The sequence below is a fragment of the Marmota flaviventris genome, chromosome 12 (genome assembly GCF_047511675.1).
Source record: "Marmota flaviventris isolate mMarFla1 chromosome 12, mMarFla1.hap1, whole genome shotgun sequence".
NCBI lineage: Eukaryota > Metazoa > Chordata > Mammalia > Rodentia > Sciuridae > Marmota > Marmota flaviventris.
In genome coordinates, this window is record NC_092509.1 from 79,302,084 (window position 1) to 79,326,965 (window position 24,882).

Genomic DNA, 24,882 nt, shown 5'->3' on the forward strand with positions numbered 1-24,882 from the left:
TTGGTGCTAGGGATAGAATCCAGCCAGGGCTTTGTGCCTAACAGGCTTAGAGTCCTACTTTTTTTTTTTTTTTTTTTTTGAGATGCTGGCAATTGAACTCGGGAGCTTGTGCACACCAAGTGTTCTACCACTGATATATATCTCCAGCCTGATAAATATTATATTACGTATATTTTACCACAATTTAAAAACCTTAAATCATCCACTGTAATTAGTAATTAAAAGCTCACTATTGTATGGCATTGCACTAAATAATAACTGTTTTCACAGTACCCACATGGATTTGTCTTGTTTTGTGCAGATGTTTAAGTAGGCAAATGGGCAATTACTAACATCATGCCTTCTAAAGGCCACATGCCACTTCCAATAAAATCAGGAAAATTGCCTGTTCTGAAACTCTCATACAATTTCCAGGCCCAACCAGACCCCACAACACACCCCTTATGGAGATCAGCTTCAGGGGACTTGGAACACATTAAAAACAGCATATATTTTATTTTCAAGCACACAACACCAAAAATTTCTCTGCATGAATTCTTCTCATACAGAATTGGGCATATTGAAAGCAAGTTGTTTCTGGTGAGGTTTCTGATGATCAGGAATCAGGACGTAGTAGCCCTAAAGTTAACAGTCTTGTACCCACCATCCTCAAAACCAAGACAGCATAGTTTACTTTCAAAGTAAAAGATAGTTACCATATCCTTCAATCCATAAAGCATTTCACTGTGAAATGATTCATGTCGACTCTGCATAATTCTTCTTATACATAATTCACTTCAAGTGAGATGAGGGACGAGTATAAAACATGCATTATTTGAAATATGCTCAGTATGAAAAGGCAGAACTTTATAATTTATCTTAAAAGAAAGAGTAAGTTCCAGGAGCTTTTTATTGTTTGAATAATAGAACACATAAAACCAGGCAGAGAAGTCCCTAAGGAAATGATGGTCATGTTCCACTGTTATTTGCCCTTTGGTCCTTCATCTTCTAAGCACTTATTATATTTTCTTTTAAGGACATTAGATATTTATTTTGATCACAAATGCAATCCGAGTGTGAATACATAAATGTGGCATCTTTTATTCCCCCCCTCCATGTTCCTTTAAATAGAAAAAAGTGCTAAATGTCTCTTCATAGCCTATTTGGCCACAGTTGTTCCACCGATGGTTTTAAAAACAGACTGCAACTTGATCTTCTGAAATCTTTCTTGAACTACAGCTCATTCTGTTAAAGAAATCCTGGGAAAAAAGTTCTACTGATATTGTCGATAGTCTCCAAAAGGTGAGGATGGTAACTGGGTGGAAGGCAACTGGGAGGGGTCTTCAGCAAACTGAGGACCTGCAATTAAGAAATAAAAATGATTCTTAAATAACCTGAATGTTATATAATTAAAAAGAACAAGTCTCTGTATAAAGTAAACCAATCAACTAAAAAATTATGTGCTACACTAGAGCTGAAATCTGAATTTCTTTTTAGACCTGCCTATTTCCCTCAAGAGGTCTGGAAAACCTTCAAATTTGTTGTAACATAACAGATGTCTTCCATTTTTTTCCAGAATGAACAGCTCTCAAATGTTATGCCAGAAAAATCAGATGGATTCATTATAGCAAAAAGCAATACTTGAGGTTTTATTTTGGTTGGGGAAGGTAAAGGTACCGGGGATTCAACTCAGGGGCACTTGACCACTGAGCCACATCCCCAGCCCTATTTTGTATTTTATTTAGAGACAGGGTCTCACTGAGTTGCTTTAAGCCTCGCTTTTGCTGAGGCTGGCTTTGAACTTGTGATCCTCCTGCCTCAGCCTCCCAAGCCACTGGGGACTACAGGCATGCACCACTGTGCCCGGTAATACTCAAGTTTTTAAAGGAATTGTAATAACAAGCTGACATGTATCAATATTGGAAAAATCTCTCCCACCTCTTCACACATTTTTCAGTAGCTATTTAAAATCATTTTTACCAACTGGGAGCAGTGATGCGTGCCTATAATCCCAGAGATTCGGGAGGATGAGGCAGGAAGATCACAAGTTCAAGATCAGCCTGGGCGCCAATCCCAAAAAACCAAAGTCCAAATGTTTTCTCTAAGAAGTGGATGCTCATCCATAAGGGAGAAGAGGGGAGGGAATATTGGGAGAGAAAGATGGTGGAATGAGATGTGCATTATTACCCTATATACGGGTATGACTGCACAAATGGTGTGACTCTAAATTATGTACAACCAAAGAAATGAAAAGTTATGCTCCATTTGTGTAAAAAAAAAAAAGAGATCAGCCTGGGCAACTTAACAAGACCCTGTCTCAAAATAAAAAATAAAAAGGGCTGGGGATGTAGCTCAGTGGTAAAGCAGCCTGGGTTCAATCCCCAATACCATACACACATACACTCAGAATTATTTTCACCAAGTTTAAGTACTTAGCCATGTTTTAAAAGAATTCAGTAATCCAATTTATGTAACCAATTAAGTATGGAATAAATGAAATAGGAAGATATCCCCTAGCTTGCTATAGAACTAAGTCTTAGTTTAGTTTTCAAAGGATGAGGGGCCCTGGGAACTAAGAAAAAATGTGACACAGTGGCGCATGCCTATAATCCCAGAGGCTCAGGAGGCTGAGGCAAGAGGATTGAGAGTTTAAAGCCAGCCTCAGCAAAAAGCGAGGGTCTAAGCAATTCAGTGAGACCCTGTCTCTAAATAAAATACAAAATAGGGCTGGGGATGTGGCTCAGTGGTCGAGTGCCCTGAGTTCAATCTCTGGTACCACTCTCCCCCGCAAAAAAATATTTATAGAGGAATAAACAATCTTTTTTACTTTAGGGAAACTGAAACAGGCAAAAACATATCTAGGGGGAAAAAAGAAGTAAAATGGTAAAACTCCCCGAATCTTTCTAAATACTTCTACTCTAATGATACATTTTTATTTCACTATAAAAGCAATATCTGTTCATATCAGAAAACCTGAGAAGACACTGGATGGAAAAGACAAATCAAAGATAATCACTGTTATCATTTAGATACAGGTCTAGCTAATCTCTATTTCATTATTTTAAGAACTTACTTTCTTTTTTGGTTTTGTTGTTTTGCAGTGTTGTGGGCTGAACAGCCAGGGATTTGCGCCTGGCGGGCAAGTGCTCTATACCACCGAGTTAATCCTCGGCCCCCCACCTTTTTAAAATTTTGACTTTGAGCCAGGGTCTTGTAAAGTTGCCCAAGCTGAGCTTATACTTGCAATCCTCACAAGTTACTAAGATGTGTAAGTTAATTAGAAAAATATGATTACTTCTCAAAGATCTTCCCCCTATACAACATTTTAAAAACATATCTCTTGTCTAAAAATAAATGTGCCACTTTTGGGTTGCTTCTACATAAATGCTGAATTTTGATTACTCAAAAGGAGATTCCCTCTGAGGAAAAAAGCTTAAAGCAAAGTAACCAAGGCTAATCTCTATCTATAAGATAACATAACTATCTAAGTTTTTGTTATATCCATCTCTGAATTTCTGAAAATATCAAATTCTCCTGATGTTTCATGTGAAGTCTTTTTTTTTTTTTTTAAATCTTATTTTTTTAGTTGTAGGTGGACACATACCTTTGTTTTATTTCTATGCGGTGCTGAGGATCGAACCCAGTGTCTCACGCATGCCAGGCAAGCGCTCTACCTCTGAGCCACAACCCCAGCCCTCATGTGAAGTCTTTTACACACAAAAAAACTAAAAAGCAAAATTAGAACATGACCATCATAATAGACTGTTAAAACAGAAACATAAAGTAAGATGGTCATCTAGATCATCCCACTGGCAACTAATGAGCAGTGCTCTCAAAAACTGTGCCAAAAAGATACTAATCTCTCCCTCAGTGCTTCAGGGAAATCAAATCAAATTGGAGGTATGATCTATTCCTGATTCTATGCTGATTCTTTTCCAAGCTCCAAAAATAATTTTCATCATGTCACACTATTCTGCCCATTTCCTTCCCCAAATGCCAGGTTAAGTTTTTTACTATCACAACCCTCATATCTCTGCTTCCTTCCAATATCAAGGAATATTTCCATTTTGACCCTGAAATTTTTAACAGTTAATAAACTGTACAAGTTAATGACTGAGTAGATATTCCATGACCATGTAATGATCACTGAATCCACAATTTAACTTTTTCCCTGTGCATCAGACAAGAGGAACAATCAGCAACAAATTACATGACCAATTTCTCAAAGAGACTTTCCTTACAATCCTAACGCTACCCTCCAAAATATAAGCTACCTTCTACTACTCTACATTTTATTTTCTTCAAAACAAGCAATATTATTTTAAATAATCCATTGAACTGTTAATGTATTACCCCATGAGAATGTAAGTCTTCAAGAGTAGGTAAGGGCTGTCTTTTCTTTCTTTCTTTTTTTTTTTTTTGTGGTACTGGGGATTGAACCCAAGGATGTTCTACCACTAAGATACATTCCCAACACTTTATTTTTGTTTGTTTGAATTTTTTTTGCAGTGCTGGGGACTGACCTTTTTTTATTTTTTGAGACAGGGTCCCACTAATTGCTGAGGCTCGCCTTGAACTTGTGATCCTCCTGCCTCAGCCTCCCAAATAGCTGGTATTACAGGCATGAACCACTGGGCCCAGCTAAAATGACTAGAAATTTCTTAGAATAAGCAAAGAAGCACCAATAAAACCCAAGACCCATAAAGAAAGACCAACAGCAAATTAAGTAACGAAAGAATTTTTGTCAATGTGGTTAACTAAACATCACCAAACTTAGATTATGTTCATGTTCACTTTTTTGACTAGAAATTGAGCCTGTTATCATAGTCTTCATGAACTTCAGCATGTTAATACCTAATGTAGAAATCAAACTATCCCATTTTAGCAGACAAAATATTCTTTCTTAACATTAGGAAACCAGGGAATATAGCTCAATTGGTGGAGTGCTTACCTCAAATACACAAGGCCCTGGGTTCAATCCCCAGCACCATTAAAAAAAAAAAAAAAAAAAAAGCTCATTTTTTAAAAAAATAAAATAAAATTTAGGAAACCATTCCAAAGAGCTACGGTATTAAGAAGAAAGAAGACTCACCATTGGGAAACTGTGTAGAGGCAAATCTTGTCAACAAGATACCAGCTCCTTCAATTAAAGCTAGGAGAATGCCACCCATTGCAGCTGACCCAACCATGGCCACTGGACCATCTGAAGACAATAACAAAGAGATTACTTTAAACGAAAGTGCTATCTGTATGGCATTCCCATTCCCAAACTCTTTCTCAATGTCTAGGACCCACAGTCAGCAAACTATGGCCCACAGGTCTAATTCAGGCCACTGCCTACTTTTGAAAATAGGTTGTATTAGAACACAGCCATGTTCTTTCACTTATACATTAGCTATGGATGCTTTCACACTATGACAGCAGAGCTAATTCGTTGTGGCAAGGATCACAGAGTCCACAAAGCTTAAAATAATTACTATCTATCTGGCCTTTTACAAAAAAAAAGTTTGCTCACCCCTAGGCTAAACCACAAAGTCCAAAGGAATTCTGGTTTGCTCTCTGTCTCAAAGATCCAGAAGTTGTTTTTAAGCTTTTTATTCAATGTGGCAGGTACTATTATTAATTCTAGAGTAATGATGAAATCATAGCACAAAAAGTTTGGCAGACTGCCTGGTCATACAGGTAATAAATGACCTGAGCAGGACCTGTAGTGCTCTTAACCATTCTCATGCACGGGTTAGAACTCCATGTAATATCCTCAAACATTCCAAATACATACCCTTACACTTTTTTTTTCCCCCTCAAATGACCACATATATTCATGCTACATCAAATTAAGCAATGTTCACTTTTTATCTTACAGATGTCACTAAATTAAGACAGGAGAGGGCTTCCCAAAAAGTCTGTATATAATGATTGCTTACTTCTTGCTGCCAGTATAGCTCCTGTTAAGGCACCACTAGTGATGGAGTTCCAGGGATCTTCTTTTCCTCTGACTTGAACCATACTACAGTCAATCATAGAGAACAGGCCTCCCCAAACCGCAAAACTACCTATTTCATCGTAAAAACAAACAAATAACAAATAAAAATTTCTTTTAATCCTTAGACTATTCATTTGAAACAACATTTACCACATTTGCGAAATTCTCACACTCCAAATATGTACAAATACTGAACAAAAGTCAGAATACTTTATCTTTTCTTTTTTTTAATATTTTATTTACATTTTAGTTTTCGGCAGACACAACATCTTTGTTTGTATGTGGTGCTGAGGATTGAACCCGGGCCGCACGCATGCCAGGCAAGCGTGCTACCGCTTGAGCCACATCCCCAGCCCCACTTTATCTTTTATTTTTGGTGGTACTGTGGATCATTAGGCAAGGGATGACTTGCCACTCCAGTTACATCCTCAGCTCTAAATTTTTTCCTTCTTTCTTTTTTTGGTACTATATATTGAACCCAGGGGTGTTCTTCCACTGAGCCACCTCCTTGGCACTTTTTATTTTGAGATACAGTCTAAGTTGCTGAGGGTTTTGCTAAATTGCTGAGGCTGGGCTCAAACTTGGGATCCTCCTGCCTCAGTCTCCCAAGTTGCTAAAATTACAAGTGTATGCCACTACACCTGCATTATAATTTTCACTTCTAAGGAATGACAAGTAAAAAGTTTTCTTATGTCTTAAGAAAACAGTTGTCTCCACTTGGCTGTATCTTTGTATGTGAATATAATTTCCATTTTTTTCATCTCCCTTTTCTCAGCTTCTGAATAACCAAGTTTTATAAGCACAATGCAAGCACCAATCCTTGCACAATGAGTAAAAGAGAACCTTGGAGAAAAACCCAATCAGCTTGATCAGTTTCTCTCTTATGAAATCCTAACCCTTCAGATCACATTCTCTTCAACTTTACATTACTCCAGAAACTATTTATTACTGACTCGCCAACACACTTTTTTTTTTTTTTTTCCTGGAGCAGGGAAAGGGAAAAAAATTTTTAAACCCTGAACATCTGAAGGATAGACACAAGATTCTCAAGTATATAATTCAGTTAACTTTCCCACACATAAATCAAGAACGTATAGGGATCCTAGTTTGTGACAAGATGTTAAAACTAAAATCCTCACTGGCATAATCTAAACTAACAACAAAAAAAATATAATAGTTTCATCATCAAATTAACAGAAAAAAACAGACTAGAGTACAAATGGAAAATACTGCTTACCTCCCAATTGTGGAGCCCTGGTTCTAATAGCTGTCAAACTCCCTCGTAGTCTGTGGTTTACTCCCTATCACAAAACAAAAGGAATCGGTCCAGATTACTACACATTAGATGTGTAAGACATTACTAACCTGCTGATGGGGATGCCAGAAATATTATCAAACTCCAGTTTCCAGGGAAGATATATAAGACCAATCCCCTACTTACCACTGGAGAATTTCGAAAACCTTTGATTGCTTGAAAGATACCACCACCTATGGTACCCATCGTAAAGGCCCCACCACAGTCATCCACAATTCGCCAGGGGCTAAGAACAGAGGAGGAAAAAAAAAATGACCTTATTTCTCATTCATAAGCCATAAAACTTTCTTTGCTAACACAATAAGGGATACAACAGATTCCAATTCAGGATCCACTGATATTAGCAAACATGTGGTCTATAAAATATATATATGTATGTATATATATATATTTTATATAATGTAGTTAGGCATGGTGGCCCACACCTGTAATCCCGGCTACTCATGAGGATGAGGCAGAAGGACCATGAATTCAAGGCTAGCCTGGGCAACGTAGCAAGACTCTATCTCAAATAAAAAAATAAGAAAGGGCTGGGGGGGTGGGCTGAGGATGTGGCTCAAGCGGTAGCATGCTCGCCTGGCATGCGCGGGACGCTGGGTTCGATCCTCAGCACCCCATAAAAAATAAAATAAAATAAAGATGTTGTCTCCACCAAAAAATAAATATTAAAAAAAAAAATTCTCTCTCTCTCAAAAAAAAAAAAAAAAAAAAGGGCTGGGGATATAGTTCAGTCATAGAGCAACTTGGGTTCAATCCCCAGTACAAATAATAATAATAATTATGTGTGTATATATAGAGAGAAAGAGACAGAGACATATACACACACAAAGATAAAGGACACTGATAATATCTATATCTATTCAACCCCAAGTCATCTAAGCTAGAAGTAACAGAATTGGCATTAATTTCGTATTTTTTTTAAATATTTATTTTCTAGTTGTAGTTGAACACAATAGCTTTATTTAATTTATTTATTTATTTTTATGTGGTGTTGAGGATCAAACCCAGGGCCTCGCACATGCTAGGCAAGTGCTCTACTGCTGAGCCACAACCCCAGCCCCTAATTCCCTATTTTTAACAGGACTTTATTCATTCACTTACAATTACCAAATGTATTGTAAATCAGGCATTGTGCAAAAGCAAATAAACAAATACTCGGGAAATTATGCTGTAATAAACAATGCTGATTCAGTCTCTTAGAGATCAGGGTTAAGTTCTCCAGCTGCAATAAATTTCAAAGCTGAGACTCAGTGAATAAAGATTTAGTAATTACAGACAAAAACAAATTTTAAAAGTGTGCAGTTCTCCCCAGGCTTATGGAATCTAACTAAGCATTTGAAACTGTAGTCTACATCATATCCTTTTAACACACTGGAATAATATACAGTAATTTGAGGTTAAATTTGTAACCCAGCTTCCAAATGTAGCACCCTAACTTATGCAACACTAAAATCTGAGTAATTTGATAAGCAGAACAGAACTATTATTCTAAGAACCTGGCTTATAAAATTCTATGAGTAGTTAAATTCATTTTCTTTTATCTAGTCTCAAGGGAAAAGCACTACAATGAGCTACCTGCTCTTAAACTTATAAATTCAAATACTTGCTGGTTGGAGATTAATAACTAGAATAGAACTATTATTCTAAGAATCTGGCTTATTAAAGTCTGTGAGTAGTTAAATTCACTTTCTAAGTCCAAGATTGTTTTTTTTTAACCCTACATAACATTACAATTAGTTGAAGCTGAAATAAATCAGCATTTAAAAAAATGGATAAAGCCAGGCATGGTGGCAGACACGTATAATCCCAGCAATATGGGACGCTGAGACAGGAGATCACACGTTTCAGGCCAGCCTCAGCAATTTAGTGAGGCCCTAAACAAGTCAGCAAGACCCTATCTCAAAATAAAAAATAAAAAAAGGACTGAGGATAGCTCAATGGTAAAGCACCCCAGAGTTCAATCCCCAGTACTAAAAGAGAGGAAAAAAAAAAAACGATAAAAACAGCAGGCTTCAGATCAAAGAGCAGTTACAGTATTACAAGAGAATATCTGAAACAAAGGCAAGATGGAAACAGTTTGTGACTGTCTGGCTAAATCAAAAATGTTCCTACAGCAAAGTGATGGGCTGCAGAGGATAAAGCCCATTCCACAAGAATATAAATATCAGGTAAACGCAGGCAAGAGAGAACCAGTAAATGGACTGAAGTCCTAGTTCAGTGGTAGAGCGCTTGCCCAGCATGTGTGAGGCACTGGGTTCGATTCTCAGCACCACATATAAATAAATAAAGGTCCATTAACTAAAAAAAAAATTTAAAATAGAACCAGTAACTAACAATAATAAGATTAAAAGTATCATCCATATTTTAGGCAACCACTTATGCAAATACAATCAATGAATTCCAAAAATGCTAAGTTCTTTTCCTTTAGAATCCATAATATTTAACTTCGTAAAAGAACATTGCTGTCTCCTCTGCATCTCAGATTAAAAAAGAGGTTCATACAGAGATTAAGTAACTTGTTTAAGATCATATAAGCAGCAATTAGTAAAACCAATTAGAGTACAAAATCCAGTACTCTAAAGCCCCCCTATCTTTCCACTAGCCTAAAGGTTTGGTTTGGTTTTGATTTTGGTACTGGGGATTAAACTCAGGGGCACTATACCAATGAGCCACATCCCCAGTCCTTTTTATTTTTTTAAATTTTGAGACAGGGTCTCACTAAATTGATGAGGCTGGCTTTAAACTTAAAATCATCCTGTCTTGCCTCCCTAGCCCCTGGTATTACAGGCTAGTGCTACCACACCTAGCAGCCTAAAAGTTTTTGAAAAAAGAACTATGATGATTAAGCCCAAATGCTATATTAGACAGTGCTGGAGATAAGGAAAGCAATTAGGAAGTTATTGTAAAAGGTCTTAAGGCATCAAATAATATCATAACAATAAAAATTGAAAGAAAGGCAGAAATTTTGAAAGAATTCATACTGCACATGTGGAAGGTGGGCAGTTGAGGGAGGAAAAAAATGCTAATAATTTAAGATTGGATGACTTGAAAGGTTGCTTCAGGACTATATTGCATGGTAGGCAAGTGCTCTACCACAGAGCCACACCCACAGCCCTGAATATCATTATTTTTATAAGATGATTAACTCAAGGAAATTACTTTACCTGTCCCCAACCATATCCAACAGCAATTTACAATGTGCTGAGCTCTGCATATAGAAGCACAATACACAAAGGGGGATAGATGAGGTAAGTGAGGAGCCAGGCAGTGCTTAAATAAGGTAACAGGGTTATTGCTAGCAAGGTAATAATTTAAACTCCTAGGCACTTTCACAACTTGAGGATACTTTGGTTCTTGTTCTTACACACACATACATACACACACACACACACACACACACACACACGCCCCGCGCGATTAACCCAAATATCAAGATATAATTTTTCACTTATGACCTCAAAATCTTTAAGCTCGGATAACCTGAGACCTCTAACAGGTACTACATAATTTTACAATGATCTATTTATGTGCTTAACTTATTCATCCTTTTTAAAAAAATATAACCAATTGCTAAATACAGAGTTTTCACTCAATAAAAGGTGAATGAATGAATTTCTGTTTATGGCTTTTTAGAGAACATCCAACCATCTTTTTCTACTTCCCAGATATTTTTTTGCTTTCCTTCTTCCTCAAGAGAGAATTCCAAGCAGGAAAACGATGCTCTGGCCTAATGAGAGCTTATCCAGACCCCGTGGTTGAAATCTATGTTCCACTCATTTGATATGCTTCACCTTGTGGACACGTCACGATACAAATAAGGACTCAAGAATGGCACTTCCAGAGGGCGTGGTGGTGCACGCCTGTAATCCCAGCGATTCGGGAGGCTGAGACAGGAGGATCGCCAAGCTCGAGACCGGCCTCGGGGAACTTAGTGAGCCCCTCAACAACTTAGCGAGACCCTGTCTCAAAACAAAAAATAAAAAATAAAAAGGATTGGGTTGTACTACAGTTCAGTGGTAAAGCGCCCTGGGTTCAATTCTCAGTACCAAAACAGAAAAAAGAATGGCACTCGCTCAGAGGTCGATTTTTCCCTTCTTCCATGCAGGCACTGAGCAAAACAAGGCGTCGGGAAGCGTCCAAGGTCACCTCAGTGGGTCAGCGGGCAGAGAGGATTACTGCTGACCCCGCACAAAGTCGACGCTCTCAGCCTCGGGGGGCGAACCGGTTCCCAGGCTCCATCATGCCTAAGCCAGGACCGATCTCCTCACCATCCACCGCAAGGTCACTGGAGTCTTGGGGTGGGGGAGTACAGGACCGAGAAGCCAACTGGCTGCTCACGTCCGCACTGCCTGCGGTTATCAAGCCCACGTCGACGAGCTGCGCCTGGGTTCGGTTGGCACCTCGGGAGACTGAACAGGGGGAAACGAGGGCCGAGGGCAGAGGGGTAAAGAAAAGCAAAGGCAGCAGATGAAGCTCACCAAGGCTCTCTCGCATACTCCTCCATCTTGACTCCAGCCGCGCGGGCGAAGCCGGGCAAGCTGGGCGGAAACTGACCCCAGCGGCGGAAGTGATCCGAGAGGAGGGCGTTACGGTCTACGGGGATTGGTTCACCGCTTCCCTTCGCAGCCAATGGCAATCGGGGCTCCTGGGGGCAGTGCGTGGGCGGGGCTCAGGCCCGGCTCAGTGGGACTAGCCCCGCCCAGGTCCTCGAAGGCTGTGGGTCTGGGTTGTGTAGGCGAAGAGCTGCCAAGTGACAGAGTTCAAATTACTCAGTCACTGAAGTTCCGTGGCCTGAGATAAACCTGATATTATTCCGCTAGTGTTTATCAAGCTTCGTAAATACTTTACGGTTCCTTTTTTATTTTTTTCTTTTTCTTTTGAGATACTGGGGATGGAACCCAGGGCCGCGCACTTGCTAGGCAAGCATTTTACCCCTAAACAGCATCCCTGATCCTTTTAAATTTTTTTTATTTTGATACAGGGTATCACTAAGTTGCCCAGACTGACCTCCTACTTGTGATCCTTGTGATCCTTGTGATCCTCCTGCCTCAGCCTCCCCAGTTGCGTCGCTGGGATTATAGGCATGAGCCACCAGACCCTTCTGATGCTGCTGCTGCTGCTTCTCCTTCTACTCTTCTTCCTCTCCCTCCTCCTCCTCCACTTCCTTCTCTTTCTTCTTCTTTTTCTGTGAACTGTGAGTTAATGCTATCTAATTCATTGTGAACTGTGAATCTCTTAGCAGCTACACATAGCTCCTTTAGGGGAGACGCTGTCTCATTGCCTTATAATCACAGTGCCTGAAATGTAATAGATGCTCAATAGATGTTTCTGAAATTGAACTGCTTGAGCCAGCTGAAAAGCCATGACCAACTGGACCCTTGATTTGAGGGTCTTGACTCCAGAACCTCTTCTGAGCCTCCCCACTAATGATCACAAAAAGGCATGAGAAATTTTATCCCTGAGAAAAGAAACTAAAATGATGAGAACCCATTAGATTGTTTTAGCTAACAGTCAGCAAAAACCAATCATGCGATGGCTATGGAAGGAGTTCTGTACTTTTGACTTTAAAATGTATACATTTTTTGTTTCATGGAAAAGTCAACGTAATAAATAGAAGACTTCAATGAAAAGTGAGGTTCCCTCCATTGGCTTGGAAATAACTTAAGCAGATGGATCAAACCCTTAATAGAACTAAAGATTAGCAATGTCTTATATGTGAGAAGAACAGTTCAGACTAGTCATCTGATTTGGATATATACATTCCAAAGGAGGCCTGTTTGGATTGTGTGAATGTCATTAGGCATACTTAAATCTAATTTATTCTATAAGCTGAAGAGAATAAGGGAGAGGGACAGTATGAGCCTAGAAGGAGGAATTCAGAGAGCAAGTATTTAATCAGCACTCCAGACATAAATATTTCAATGACTAGAGATTGGCACTCTCATGGGGCAAGGATAATTTTTCTGGCCTCACAGTCAGGTGGAGTGGGGGAGACTAAGTTTCTTTTCTTTGCTTCCTAAAGGAGCCATGTGTAGTTGCTGAGACCTTCATAGTTCACAACCAATTAGGAGGTGTTAATTCACAGTTGACAGAAATCTTTGCTCTTCCTTGGTCTCAATAGTCAAGCTCTTCCAACCTCTTTTTTTTTTTTAAATTTTGGCCTTTTATTAGTAATTAATAGTTTTTTTTCTTATTCCTTATTCATTATGCAATCTTCTAATTATGATTTGGTTTCTGAATATATTTCCATATAGGAGTTAATTCCTGGGCCCATGCTTTTAACTATTCTTGTCTTTCTGGTAGTTAATATTGGTTTCTACATCTGCTTCTTTTGAACTTGGTTCTTTTGACTCAGTCATCAGGAATAGTCTAGGTTCTCCAGAGATATAGAACCAATAGTAGATAGAGAGATAGATGATAAAAAAGAATGAGAAACTGAGTCATGCAATGATGGAAGATGAGAAGTCTCATGATCTGCATTTGTAAGATGAAGACTCAAGAAAGCTGGCAGGATAGATTCACCCAAAGCCAAAGGCCCAAGAACCAGGGGAGTCAATGGTATAAATCCCAATTTGAAGGCAGGAGAAGATGAGATGAGGTGTCCCAGGTCAGCAGTAAGGCAGGAAAAGAAAGGAGGTTTTCTCCTCGATCTCTGATTCTATTTAGGCTCTTAGTGGATGATGTCCAGTCCCATCAGGAAGAACAGTCTCCTGAGAGTCCACCAATTCAAATGCTGTTTCCCATAGGGAACATCCTAACAGACATACCCCCAAACAATGTTTAATCTGGACACCCTGTGGCATAAGATTAACCATCACAATGCTGGTGCTCAGAGTTTACAAAGCTGAAGTCCAGATTCTAGCCTGTGGTTTTTCCAGCTGACTATTTCCTTTAGAGTAGCTATCCCTACTCTAAAGGAAATTACTGTTCTGGGAGACCCTCCTTAAGTGACTTGTAAACACTCTTAGACTTTTCCCTCTCTGTTTTCTTTACTTTCATTTTCTTCCAGTGCTGGGAATCGAACCCAGGATCACCACCATGCTAGGCAAGTACTCTACCACGGAGCTACACCCCCAGCCCAGCTTTGTTCTTTTTTTTTTTGTGTGTGTGTGTGTGTGTGGTAGTGGGGTATCAGGGATTGAACTCAGGGGCACTTGGTCACTGGGCCACATCCCCAGCCCTATTTTGTATTTTATTTAGAAACAGGTCTCACTGAGTTTTTTAGTGCCTTGCTTTTGCTGATGCTTCTTTGAACTCTCGATATTCCTGCCTCAGCCTCCCATACCACTGAGATTACAGGAGGGCGCCACCGGGCCCAGTTGTTTTTTTTTGTTGTTGTTGTTATTTTGTTTATGGTACCTGGGATTGAACTCAGGGGCACTCCACCACTGAGCCACGTCCCCAGCCTTATTCTTGTATATTATTTAGAGACAGGGTCTCACAGAGTTGCTTAGTCCCTCACCATTGCTAAGGCTGGCTTTGAACTCATGATTCTCTTGTCTCAGCCTCCTTTGCCACTGGGATTACAGGCGTGTGCCACTCAGCTTGTTCATTTTTAACTGCAACAGGTAACAGGATTATTTTTGCCTGGGAAAGCCTGGGACTTAGGCTTTGTTGAAGAACATGTCACCTTTCCCTCAAAAATATCCTTGGTTCCAGGGTGTTGAATCAAGAAACCTTTTGGAATAAAAGATCTTGGTACTCTAATCTCTAAGCCTGAGGGATTTCAGTGGTCCTCGGTGAATAAATAGTGATAAGAAGGGATGATAAAAGAAAGCAGTGGAGGTATTTGAGAGAAAACCCATCATGAATGTGGGGGGAGTTGGAGTTGGTGATTCTAAACACCAAGGTGAGTTTTGTTGGAAGTTTTCAAGTATAGATAGAACTCTTTCTAGAACCCTTTGTGATCAGATACTGGTAGGATGGACATTTTCAGAATCTGCCTCTCCTGACCACTCAGTACTTGTGTTGACTTAGAGGTTCCTGAGCCTCAACAGATTGAGTTCTGTTGAACCAGAAGCTACTGTGGCCTAAAGAGTTCCACCTACACCCAGGCCAGGTATGTGCCCCATCCCCAGTCTTGCCTGGTCAAGTCACCAAAAAACTAGCTTGGCACAGATAAGTGAGACCTAAGCCACAGCCAGTTCTTGGGTTTGGGGTTCTAGTCTGTGACTAGGGCCAATCTGGTGGGCAGAGGGGTTTTAGCTTAGCCCAGGTAAAGGTGGGAAAAATAATCTCTTGTCCCTTTTCAGCCAGTTTTCCTCTCCTGGTTCTCCTTTCAGGAAGCCTGTAGTAGGGCTTGTGTTATCTCAGAGCTCCCCTCCGACATTTCTGCTCATATCAGGAGTGTTAGACCAGCCAAGTGGCTGGCTTCCAGACAAAGACTGCTGCTTCCTTCTAGAAAAACTACTCACGACCCACAAAGAGAACCGGTGTCACCAGGTGAGGTGGAACATACCTGTAATCCCAGTGATTCTGGAGACTGAAGCAGGAGACTCACAAGTTCAAGGTCAGCCTCAGCAATTTAGCAAGGCCCTCAGTAACTTAATGAGACCCTGTCTCAAAAAATAAAAAAGGGCTGGGGATGTCACTGGGTTCAATCACCAGTACCCAAAAAAAAAAAAAAGGAAAGAGAGAGAGAAACCAGTGAAAAAATTTCTCTTTTGTGACTTACTTTGGCCCCTGCTTTAGCTATTTACATCAGAGCATATCTATCCATCTGTATATCTATATCCTTATATGTAAACACATATGTAAGTATGAAAGAACTATGTAGCAAGAATTGTTGAGTGCTTACTTCATGCCTGATGCTGCTACTGTTAGTACTTTGTATGTGTTATCTTATTTAACTTAATATCTCCATAACTCTATGAGACAGTATTAGGTAAATACTTTTAATATCCTAATTTTCCATTTCCTAGGCCTCAGAGAGGTTAAATAACCTACCCAGGGTTACACAACTCATATTTGAACCCATGTAATTTGACTCCAGAGCCTGTGATCTTGTCCACTATACTATACTACCACCCTATATTCTAGAAGATGTGACTTTCCTGGGGAATTCCAGTCCCATTGAGAGCCACCTAAGCCTTAGTTAAATGAGTCTGGATCCTCACTATCCCTCTCTCATCCCACCACATTTTTTTTTCCTTTTGTTTGTTTTTGCAGTCCCATGGATTGAACTCAGGGCCTCACATGTACTAGGCAAGTGCATTACCTGTGAGCTACATCCCCAGCCCCCACCATATAGTTCAACTGGAACTTAGAGTCTCTTTCTTCTTTTTTCCCTCTCCACACCTCTAGCAACAACATGCTTAATTTTCTGTGAGGAATAGGCTAAGCCAGAATCTCCTGACCCCCAGGATGAATTTGTTCAGATGGAAGAGGATTCTGAGCCTGGGCAACCATGGCCACCATACCTGTGTGGCCCCTGGTGGCAGGGCCTGGAGGAGGCTGTACAGGTCCCAGCTGTGGTGCCTTTCAAAGGAAGACATTCCGAGTCTAAAAGCAGTCTCAGGGATCCCTGGGAATCTAGGGATCCAAGAGCTTCAGAATGTTATGTCAGCTGTTTGGAACCATGGGACCTGAGGCAGAGAAGTTACCGGGGTTCATGTGTAGACACCTTTGGTTAGGAGACCATTGTTAGCAAAAATAACTGAAACAGGAGCAGACCTCAAGTGGATCGGCAAGCAGTCTTTATTAAGGATGGATGCAACAGCACATTTTCAGGGGAGAAAATGGCAACTGTTTACAAGAGGGGTCTGTTTTTATAAGTCTTAATGAGAGTTAATCCTAACAGAATGTTTAGTGTGACTTAATCATTAGAGACTTGGGACGTGCTGGCTGGGCAGTCTTTAAAAGGCTAAACTGCTCTGTACTAAATTTGGTCACGCAGGGCTCCTCATTGTGTAGGTTAAAAATCTAACTCAGGGAAACAGCTGTAAAAGCTTGAAACTCACTGTTACTGGGATGAAAATCCAAAGCCACAGCCCAGAGTCCATTTGTTTGCCTTCCCCTCCAGGACCTGTTGCTGGGAAAGGATGAAAGACTAAAGCCCAGAGCCTAATGATTACCTCCTTCCTCCCTGGCTCAGTGTCATTGGAAAGGGATGAAAGTCCAGGACCCAGGGCCAAATGTTTACCTTCTCTCTCCAGGGACCCATTGTCACCATTGTCCTCCCTTCTCCCTGGGGACTGTCATTCCCCTTTTCTTGGGGGATGTTATTTTCCATATCCTTCAGCCATGGATTCTGCCCTTGTGTCTAGAAGCTGTCTAGAAGGTTTTTTTTTTTTTTTTTTTTTTTTTTTTTTTTAGCGTATTCTAGAACAGGGACCTAGGCTCGGGGGAGAAGGCCACTGAAACCAAATGGTACAGAGGCTGATCCCAGGACTGAGATAGTTATGTGCATTCAGTCCCTGCTTCCTCTTCAGGGAACAATGAACATTACTGGCAAAAAGCCTGAGAGAGAAGAATCTCAGGAAGCTGAAGAGCTGCTCTCAGTTAATTGGGCATTAGAGGTTGGCTAGGGGGGCTTCACAGCCTGAGGTCCCAGAAGATGATGCCTCTTCCAGGTAACAGTGAGAATGAATTAAAATTAATGCATCTTCCTTTTTAGGACTCCTAATAGTTCCTAATAGTATCTCTTGCTTTTTTTTTTTTTTTTTCCCTACAGAATAACTATTGTTTTACCCCATTAAATTATATATTTTTGGCCAGGTACAATGACACATGCCTGTAATCCCAGCTACTTGGGAGGTTGAGGCAGGAAGATTGCAAGTTTGAGGCCAGCCTCAACAATTTAGTAACACCCTGTCTCAAAAAGTAAAAAGGGCTGGGAATTTAGCTCAGTAGTAAAGCATGCCTGGGTTCAATCCCCAGTACTGCAAAAAGAAAACAAAGGGAAATATGTATACATTTTTAAGAGTGTTGTAATTATTTTGTATCCCTCTATCCATGGTGCCTAGCAGGGTGATATATATATTTAGTAGTATCTGAATAAATGCTTAAATGCATGAATGGGAACTAAGTGAGAAAATGTGTGTGCATGTCTGTGTATGTGGGTGTGTACTGAGGGTGGTTACTGCTGGAGGAAAAGAGGAAAGAAGAGGTGGGTTGAACAAAAAGGACCTAGGATAAGAATAAGTATAAATAATTCTAAAACTTCAAATTGGCTAGGCTCTGTGGCACATGCCTGTAATCAGAGCAGCCCAGGAGGCTGAGGCAGGAGAATTTCCAGTTCAAAGCCAGCCTCAGCAACTTAGTGAGGCCCTAAGCAACTTAGTAAGACCCTGTGTCTAAATAAAATATAAAAAGGGCTGGGGATGTGGCTCAATGGTTAAGCAACCCTGCACCAATGTACCAGACAATTCCTGGTACTAAACAAAATAAAACAAAACAATAAATAAATAAATACTATGTTTCTCTTGTATCAGCTAAATGTTTTCATATATATGACAATTTAGTGTCCATAACAATCCTACAAGGAGCGGGGGAAGTTGTTATTTTACTGACAGGAGAAGCTAAGTCTCAGAGGAGAGGAAAATTTTCCCAAAGTTATATGACCAGAAAGCAGCAATACCAGGTCTGTTTGTCTGAAGAGTGCAAGCTCGTATCTCTGCAACCACACTGCTGTCCAGCCTCCTCGGTTGTGTGTTCCCATAGCCTCTGTACTTCTCTTTTGAGGCATTTTGCAGACTTTTAATTAGTTAAGGATTATTTGTTTAATAACTGTCTTCACTGGTAGATCCTAGGCTCCCAAAGGACAAGGACCAAATTGATTTACATCCTTATTTACATTCCCTGTTCTCAGAGCAGTCACCTGTCACATAATAGGCACTCAGTAAATACATGTTTATCACGGCCAACCCCTAACTACTGACACTTACATGAAAACCCCTAAGGTTCTCTAGTCCTTTTCCATTCTCCCATCTACCTGCCACACTTTTGTCCTCCAGTCTCACCAGTCAGCACCTTTTTTTTGCCTAAGCTGGACTAGTGGGCATGAATGCCACAGCCAAGTTTTAGTCCCAGACGATCCCTGAACTCAGCAAACGCTGATCAAGTGACTGTCTCTCTCTGGCTTAGGATGGAAAGATGCCAGGAAAGATCGAAGCATCTACCCCGATGGTTTACACCAGGGCTTCTAGAAGGGATTTTGTGGCAGGAGGGAGGGGGGCAGGAGATTGAATGTCTGTGAGTTGCGCAGGGCAGCATGATGGATGAGTGGTGGAAAGCCCTTTGATGCGACATGCCAGAGCCATTGCAATAGTATCTCTCCCAATGGCCCAGAATTGTATTTCTCTGAAGACATGTTAAATTGTGCTCTGGATTTATATGTGGGTGGCAACCTGCTGGCTCCTCCTCAATGCTCCCCAAGGAGGTCTTTCTACAGATGCCCCAGCAGAGGAAGAAAGATGAGAATGGACGCAGGGTGGAACCCTCTTCCCTAGAGCCTGGGGGCTCATGGAAACTGACAGCTCTTTAAGAGTTTCCAGAGTCCAGTAGATCCCATGCTGTTCCTCAAACAGACTTCCAGTTTTCAGTTTGGGTGCACTGTGAAAGGGGCTTATTCCTGCCCTCCACCCTCAACCCACACTGACCCCTGCCCTCTCTCTGGAGGTCAGACACAGCCTGTGATGCTTAGCATTCAGCTTCGCCTTGGTTTAAGAGAATGAGTAGGTGGAGCGTAGCATGGCTCCTGTTAAAATCAAGTGTGTTTCCTGGGGCTATAAACACTTGGGTGTCCCCCGCACATTACCAAATACAGTAGAAAGGAGTCAATGAGCCACACACTGGCCACAGCAACATCCACCTGGCAACAGAGAAGCAAAGTGCGTTTGACCAGGGCATGCCTTGGGCTGGCCAGTTCCTGAACTCACATGTCCTCGTCCTGCTTTTCTGGCTCTCCAGGCTGCGGTCCGCTTCTTCCAGACTCCGCATTTTTGTCTCTCTTTCTCATTGCATGCCCCCCTTGTCTTTAAAAGGCTAAACTGCTCTGTACTAAATTTGGTCACGCAGCGCTCCAAGATTCCCTGGAATGTCCTCAAGTTTCAAACAGCTCTGACAGAGAGGCAGGCCCGCCCCCAGCTTGGGGATTGGCTTCTCCTTTCAGGGCAGGCAGTTGCCGGGTCTTATTGGCCACTGGTTAGACCAGGCAGGGTCCGCTAGCCCTGGGCTGCAGGGAGGCTGCTGTGTCCACTGAGCACCTGTGGCTCGGCGGGGCCAAGGAGCTGCAGTCCTTGACCAGCTGGAGGTTTGCTCCTAAGCCTCACTTGGCTCCATCCAGATCTGCCCCCCTGACCCTTCCCTGCCCACCAGCATTCCCATAGTCCCGGCAAGAGCCGTAGCCCACTTTGCCAATATGTCGAAGGTAGCCAAGTATCGCCGGCAGGTGAGTGAAGACCCTGACATCGACAGTCTGCTGTCCACCCTGTCCCCGGAGGAGATGGAGGAGCTGGAGAAAGAGCTAGACGTGGTGGACCCAGATGGGAGCATTCCCGTGGGGCTGCGACAGAGGAACCTGACGGACAAACAGTCCACGGGCGCATACAACCGGGAAGCCATGCTCAACTTCTGTGAAAAGGAGACCAAGAAACTTATTCAGAGGGAGATGTCCATGGATGTGAGTGACATACCCTGGAGGGAAGAGGGAGGAGGGAGGGCTGGGAACCCTGACTCCTTGGCTAGGATGCATCTTTCCTCAGAGGAACTGCTCTCAATGGCAAAGGATTAAATGCTTTGGAACTATCATCACTAGACTAGCAGTGTGAATCTCCTACCCCTAATTTCTGTTGTATAAGCAGAAGTTGTATGCTGCAGGAATACAGCCTCTCACAAAACAAACAGGGCTACCAGTAGAAAGGGAGCTGGGAGGTGTCCTTGAAGTATTTGTTGTCCAGTTGACTTCATCCTGGTCCCTGACATCTGTTTTCTCCTTCATGTTCATCTCATCCTATAGGGAGGAGGGACGCAAGAATAGAATGCTTGCAGTTTCCTGCCAGCTACCAAAGAAGAGAAGCTAAATCCTCCTTGTGAAACAAAGAGTCATCTTTCCCCTGACCTATGAGCTCCTCATAGCATAGAAACTATTCAGAGAAGCTTGGGATGGGGAAGATGGGCTTCCCAAAGCCAGGATCTATGGGCTGGCACATGTCTTAACCCGAAAGCTTCCCTTTTATTCCCAGGAAGGGTGAGGTGCTGTGTCTTCCTTCCTTCCTTCCTTCCTTCCTTCCTTCCTTCCTTCCTTCCATTTTCCACTCTCTGGAGAAGCCTGTTGAGGGACCATTCCCCCCCTTTTGGCATTCAGCCCTTTATAAATTAATTAAGTTGCTTTGCTAGGAATGCAGGAGAGAACAGAGGAAAGAAAGTAGTGACTGTTTGGGAGCATCTACCCACATCTAGGATGAAATGAAGCACGGCTTGCTTTCTGTTTTCCTGCGTTGGCATGGAGGAATTATTTTTCTTCACCATTTCTTTCATATATGAGTTTCCTTTGGACAAACAAAAGTGGCCTCCAATTGAGTCTGACTTTACGGGATTGCTTGGTCCATGGGGAAAAGGGCGCTAAGACTTTGCACTAGTTCTCTTCTTCTACTCAGCTCCGTCTCTTGCACAGTATCCATTACTTGAGAATTCTTGCAGGAAAAAGTTCATTTTCAATCCTTGTCTTTTGTTTTACTTCTATGGACACCGAGGCACGCAACATCAAAGTCACATTCATTCCCACAGAGAAACTGGGAATGTCTGCATGGAATGTCTGGCTGGATATGCAATTGTGTTGACTTCTTGTCAGAGTACCCTGGGAGACATGGTCCTGACTTCTCAAGAGTAGGAATGAGAAAGTAGGGAGGAGGAGAGAAGGGGTAGAGGTAAAATAAGTGAAGGAGGTGAGACTCTGTCTCTGTCCTGCCACCCACTGGGCCAGTGTTTAAGGCTCTGCCAAGAAGTGAGGAGAGTGTAGGAAGCCAGGGGGTCCGGGTTGTTACCCTTGGGAGGGTGGTTGCCCCTGATGCAGTATGATAATGAAGAGTAAATGCCAAATCACTTATAGAAAAAAAAAATGACAGGATTTACTGCGAGGGCCTTCTGTCTCAGGACAGCTATCAGGAAATGTACAGAAAGAAATGAAATGCCACCAAAACTTTGGCAGCTCTGTGACTCCTGCCCTAGTCCCCAAACATTCTCTCTGGAGTTTGGCTCTGCTCTTCTCTCACTCGCAGTCCCTAGTCCCTGGGCCTATGGCTGCCTTGTGTCCAGTGGCTTCTGGAGGCTAAGGTCAAAGATAACTTTTTTCTTTTCTTTTCTTTCTTTCTTTTTTTTTTAAACAATACTAGGGATCAAACGCAGTGCCTTGTGCATGCTAGGCAAGCGCCCTACTATTGAACTATATTCCAAGCCCTGAACAGAACAGTGCTTAGTAACGAAGTACAATGTTTAGGCCACAGAGAAGGCAAGTGACTCTTGTGCTCCTAGAACTTTCATTCTCCAGCTTTTCTGCTCAGCCAGTTAATACCATGGCCTGCCTCCTCTCCCCTGCCCCGCTGCCCTCCCCCTTACCAGTTCCACACTTGATCCTGCAGACAGAGCCAGGGAATAAAGGAATAAAGGGTGGTGAATGTGTGTGTGTGTGTGTGTCCTCAGGTTAAGGAGCTGCCTTCAAGGGGTGGGGGTCGTGGCTTAGTGGCAGAGCACTTGCCTACCATGCGTGAGGCACTGGGTTTGAATCTCAGCACCAATTATAAATAAATGAATAAAATAAAGATCCATTAACAACTGAAAAAAAAAGGAACTGCCTTCAGGATCATGGAGTTAGGCTGTTCTGATCCTCATACTCGTACACAGTTCAAGGGCATTCACTGGCGTAAAGGCTGGCTGGAGTTCAGGATGTATGCTGAACAGCGGGCAGAAGTCACATCTGCAAATCTGGGTGAATGGGAATGAACCATAAAAAAGTGACTTCTTTAACACCATTAGCAAAATAGTGAGTGTGGGGTCAAGGACTTAGATTTAAATATCAGAGAAACCTGATGTGACTACGAGTGTCTCTCTTTTTTTATTTGTTCCCAGTATTTCTTGAGAATAATAGCATCCACCTCATGGGACTGTTATGAAAACTGAGAGATGATAACAGAAAGCTCTTAGCACAGAGGCTGGCATATAATAAACAATAAATGGCAGCTACGAACCATGGATTCAGTTAGGTCAATTAACTCAGAAATTGGCCAAGTGAGCCAAAAGCAATCTCTGCTCCTTCTAGCCCTCCCTTCCCTCAGTTCCCTGGAGGTTTTGCAGGCCACACCTGTTCCTCAGTGTCCACAGCAAATGAACAAAGCCTGGTGCTTAGGTTGGGGATCACCAGTGCCACAGCCTCAGAACGGTGGGGCAGCTCCAGACTGCTGGACTGACTGCAGCAGCCCTCTCTCCTGAGATCTGCTGCAATGAGGAACCGGAAGATAGTGGAGCCAGAGAATGTGACGCAGTCTCACTGGATCTGAGGAAGAGCAGCAAGTTGAGCATTTACCGAGAACCTTCTACCTGTTAAGCGCATTCATCCTTTTTTCTTTAAGCCTCACAAGTCTTGGGAGATGGGTATTTTTACTCCCATTACACAGATGAAGAAAATAATTCTCAGGGAGTTTTAATAACCGCCCCAATAAATGGCCTGCCTGACTAAGATGTGTGACACCGGGGTACAAAAGGGCAATGGTGCCAAACCTTACTCTGAAGAATTTATGGCCCAGAGTCACAAAACACATACACATAGAACTACCAGAGAGGAGTGACAGATGAGTGGCTATGCAGTCATGTATTGTCACAGGAGCAGTAGATGTCACATAGTCTCCTAACCCTAACCCTACCTTCGTAAGCAGGACCATGACTTATAAAACCAAGTATGGATGAGGGGAAGACAGCAGATGGTATTAAGGCGTTTTTGTTAATTCCTTTTTAGAGTGATGATGGGTCTATTTATAAAAGAATGCTTATCTTTTAGACATAAATCCTGAAATATTTATGGAGAAAATTGGATTAGGGAATTTGCTTTAAAATGTTCAGACCGGGAGTATAGATGGAACAAGATTGGTCACGAGTGTCTGATGGTTGAAGCTGGGTGATGGTCCACGGAGCTGTTCATTGTGTAGTTTTTCTCTACTTTGGTTGATATGTTTGAATTTTTCCATAATAAAAAAGTGTAAATAGAAACCAAGAGTGGGGGGCTGGGATTTTGGCTCAGTGGTAGAGTGCTCGCCTAGCATTGAGGCACTGGGTTCAATCCTCAGCACCACACTAACAATGAAATAAAGATATTGTGTCCACCACCTACAACTAAAAAATAAATATTAAAAAAAAGAGTGGGAGGGAGGCCAACTTGGGCCTTTCCTGGGGAGGGAGAGCCTTAAGGTTCAGATCCTAGCTGGGGTGGGGAGGTGGGGCTAGACTATGGGAGGGACCTACCTGCTTCTGCCTCAGCTGAGGATCTTCAGGACTGCTAACCACCTCTGTTGTCTTTTGTCAATATTCCCCCAGGCCTCTTCCAGGTCACCTCCTATTTTTCCTTCCTGTATCATATAACACTACTTGCAGGTAGACTTCCCTGATCCCCCCAAGC

At 41.9% G+C, this 24,882-nt stretch overlaps 2 protein-coding genes across 3 annotated transcripts in view; one reads left to right on the forward strand and one right to left on the reverse strand.

Moving 5' to 3' along the window:
• Window positions 1-471: 471 nt before the first annotated feature.
• Window positions 472-11,839, reverse strand: Timm17a (translocase of inner mitochondrial membrane 17A). 2 transcript variants are annotated; one of them, XM_027945616.3, is made up of 6 exons: window positions 11,756-11,839; window positions 7,404-7,503; window positions 7,200-7,263; window positions 5,904-6,032; window positions 5,072-5,182; window positions 472-1,338 (listed from the first exon to the last, which is right to left on the reverse strand). In XM_027945616.3, exons 1-6 carry the CDS (start codon window positions 11,779-11,781, stop codon window positions 1,253-1,255), a joined length of 516 nt encoding a protein of 171 aa, XP_027801417.1. In that variant the 5' UTR covers window positions 11,782-11,839; the 3' UTR covers window positions 472-1,252. The 2 variants fall into 2 exon arrangements, with proteins under 2 accessions (XP_027801417.1, XP_027801419.1); XM_027945618.3 differs by lacking the exon at window positions 11,756-11,839 and adding an exon at window positions 11,069-11,236.
• An 8,594-nt stretch (window positions 11,840-20,433) lies between these two features.
• The window catches only part of Lmod1 (leiomodin 1), a 40,543-nt gene continuing 36,094 nt past the window's right edge, over window positions 20,434-24,882 (forward strand). The window contains exon 1 of the mRNA XM_027945551.2: window positions 20,434-20,898. Within this exon, the coding sequence (XP_027801352.2) occupies window positions 20,638-20,898 (261 nt within the window). The 5' untranslated portion in view covers window positions 20,434-20,637. The remainder of the gene's footprint in view (window positions 20,899-24,882) is intronic.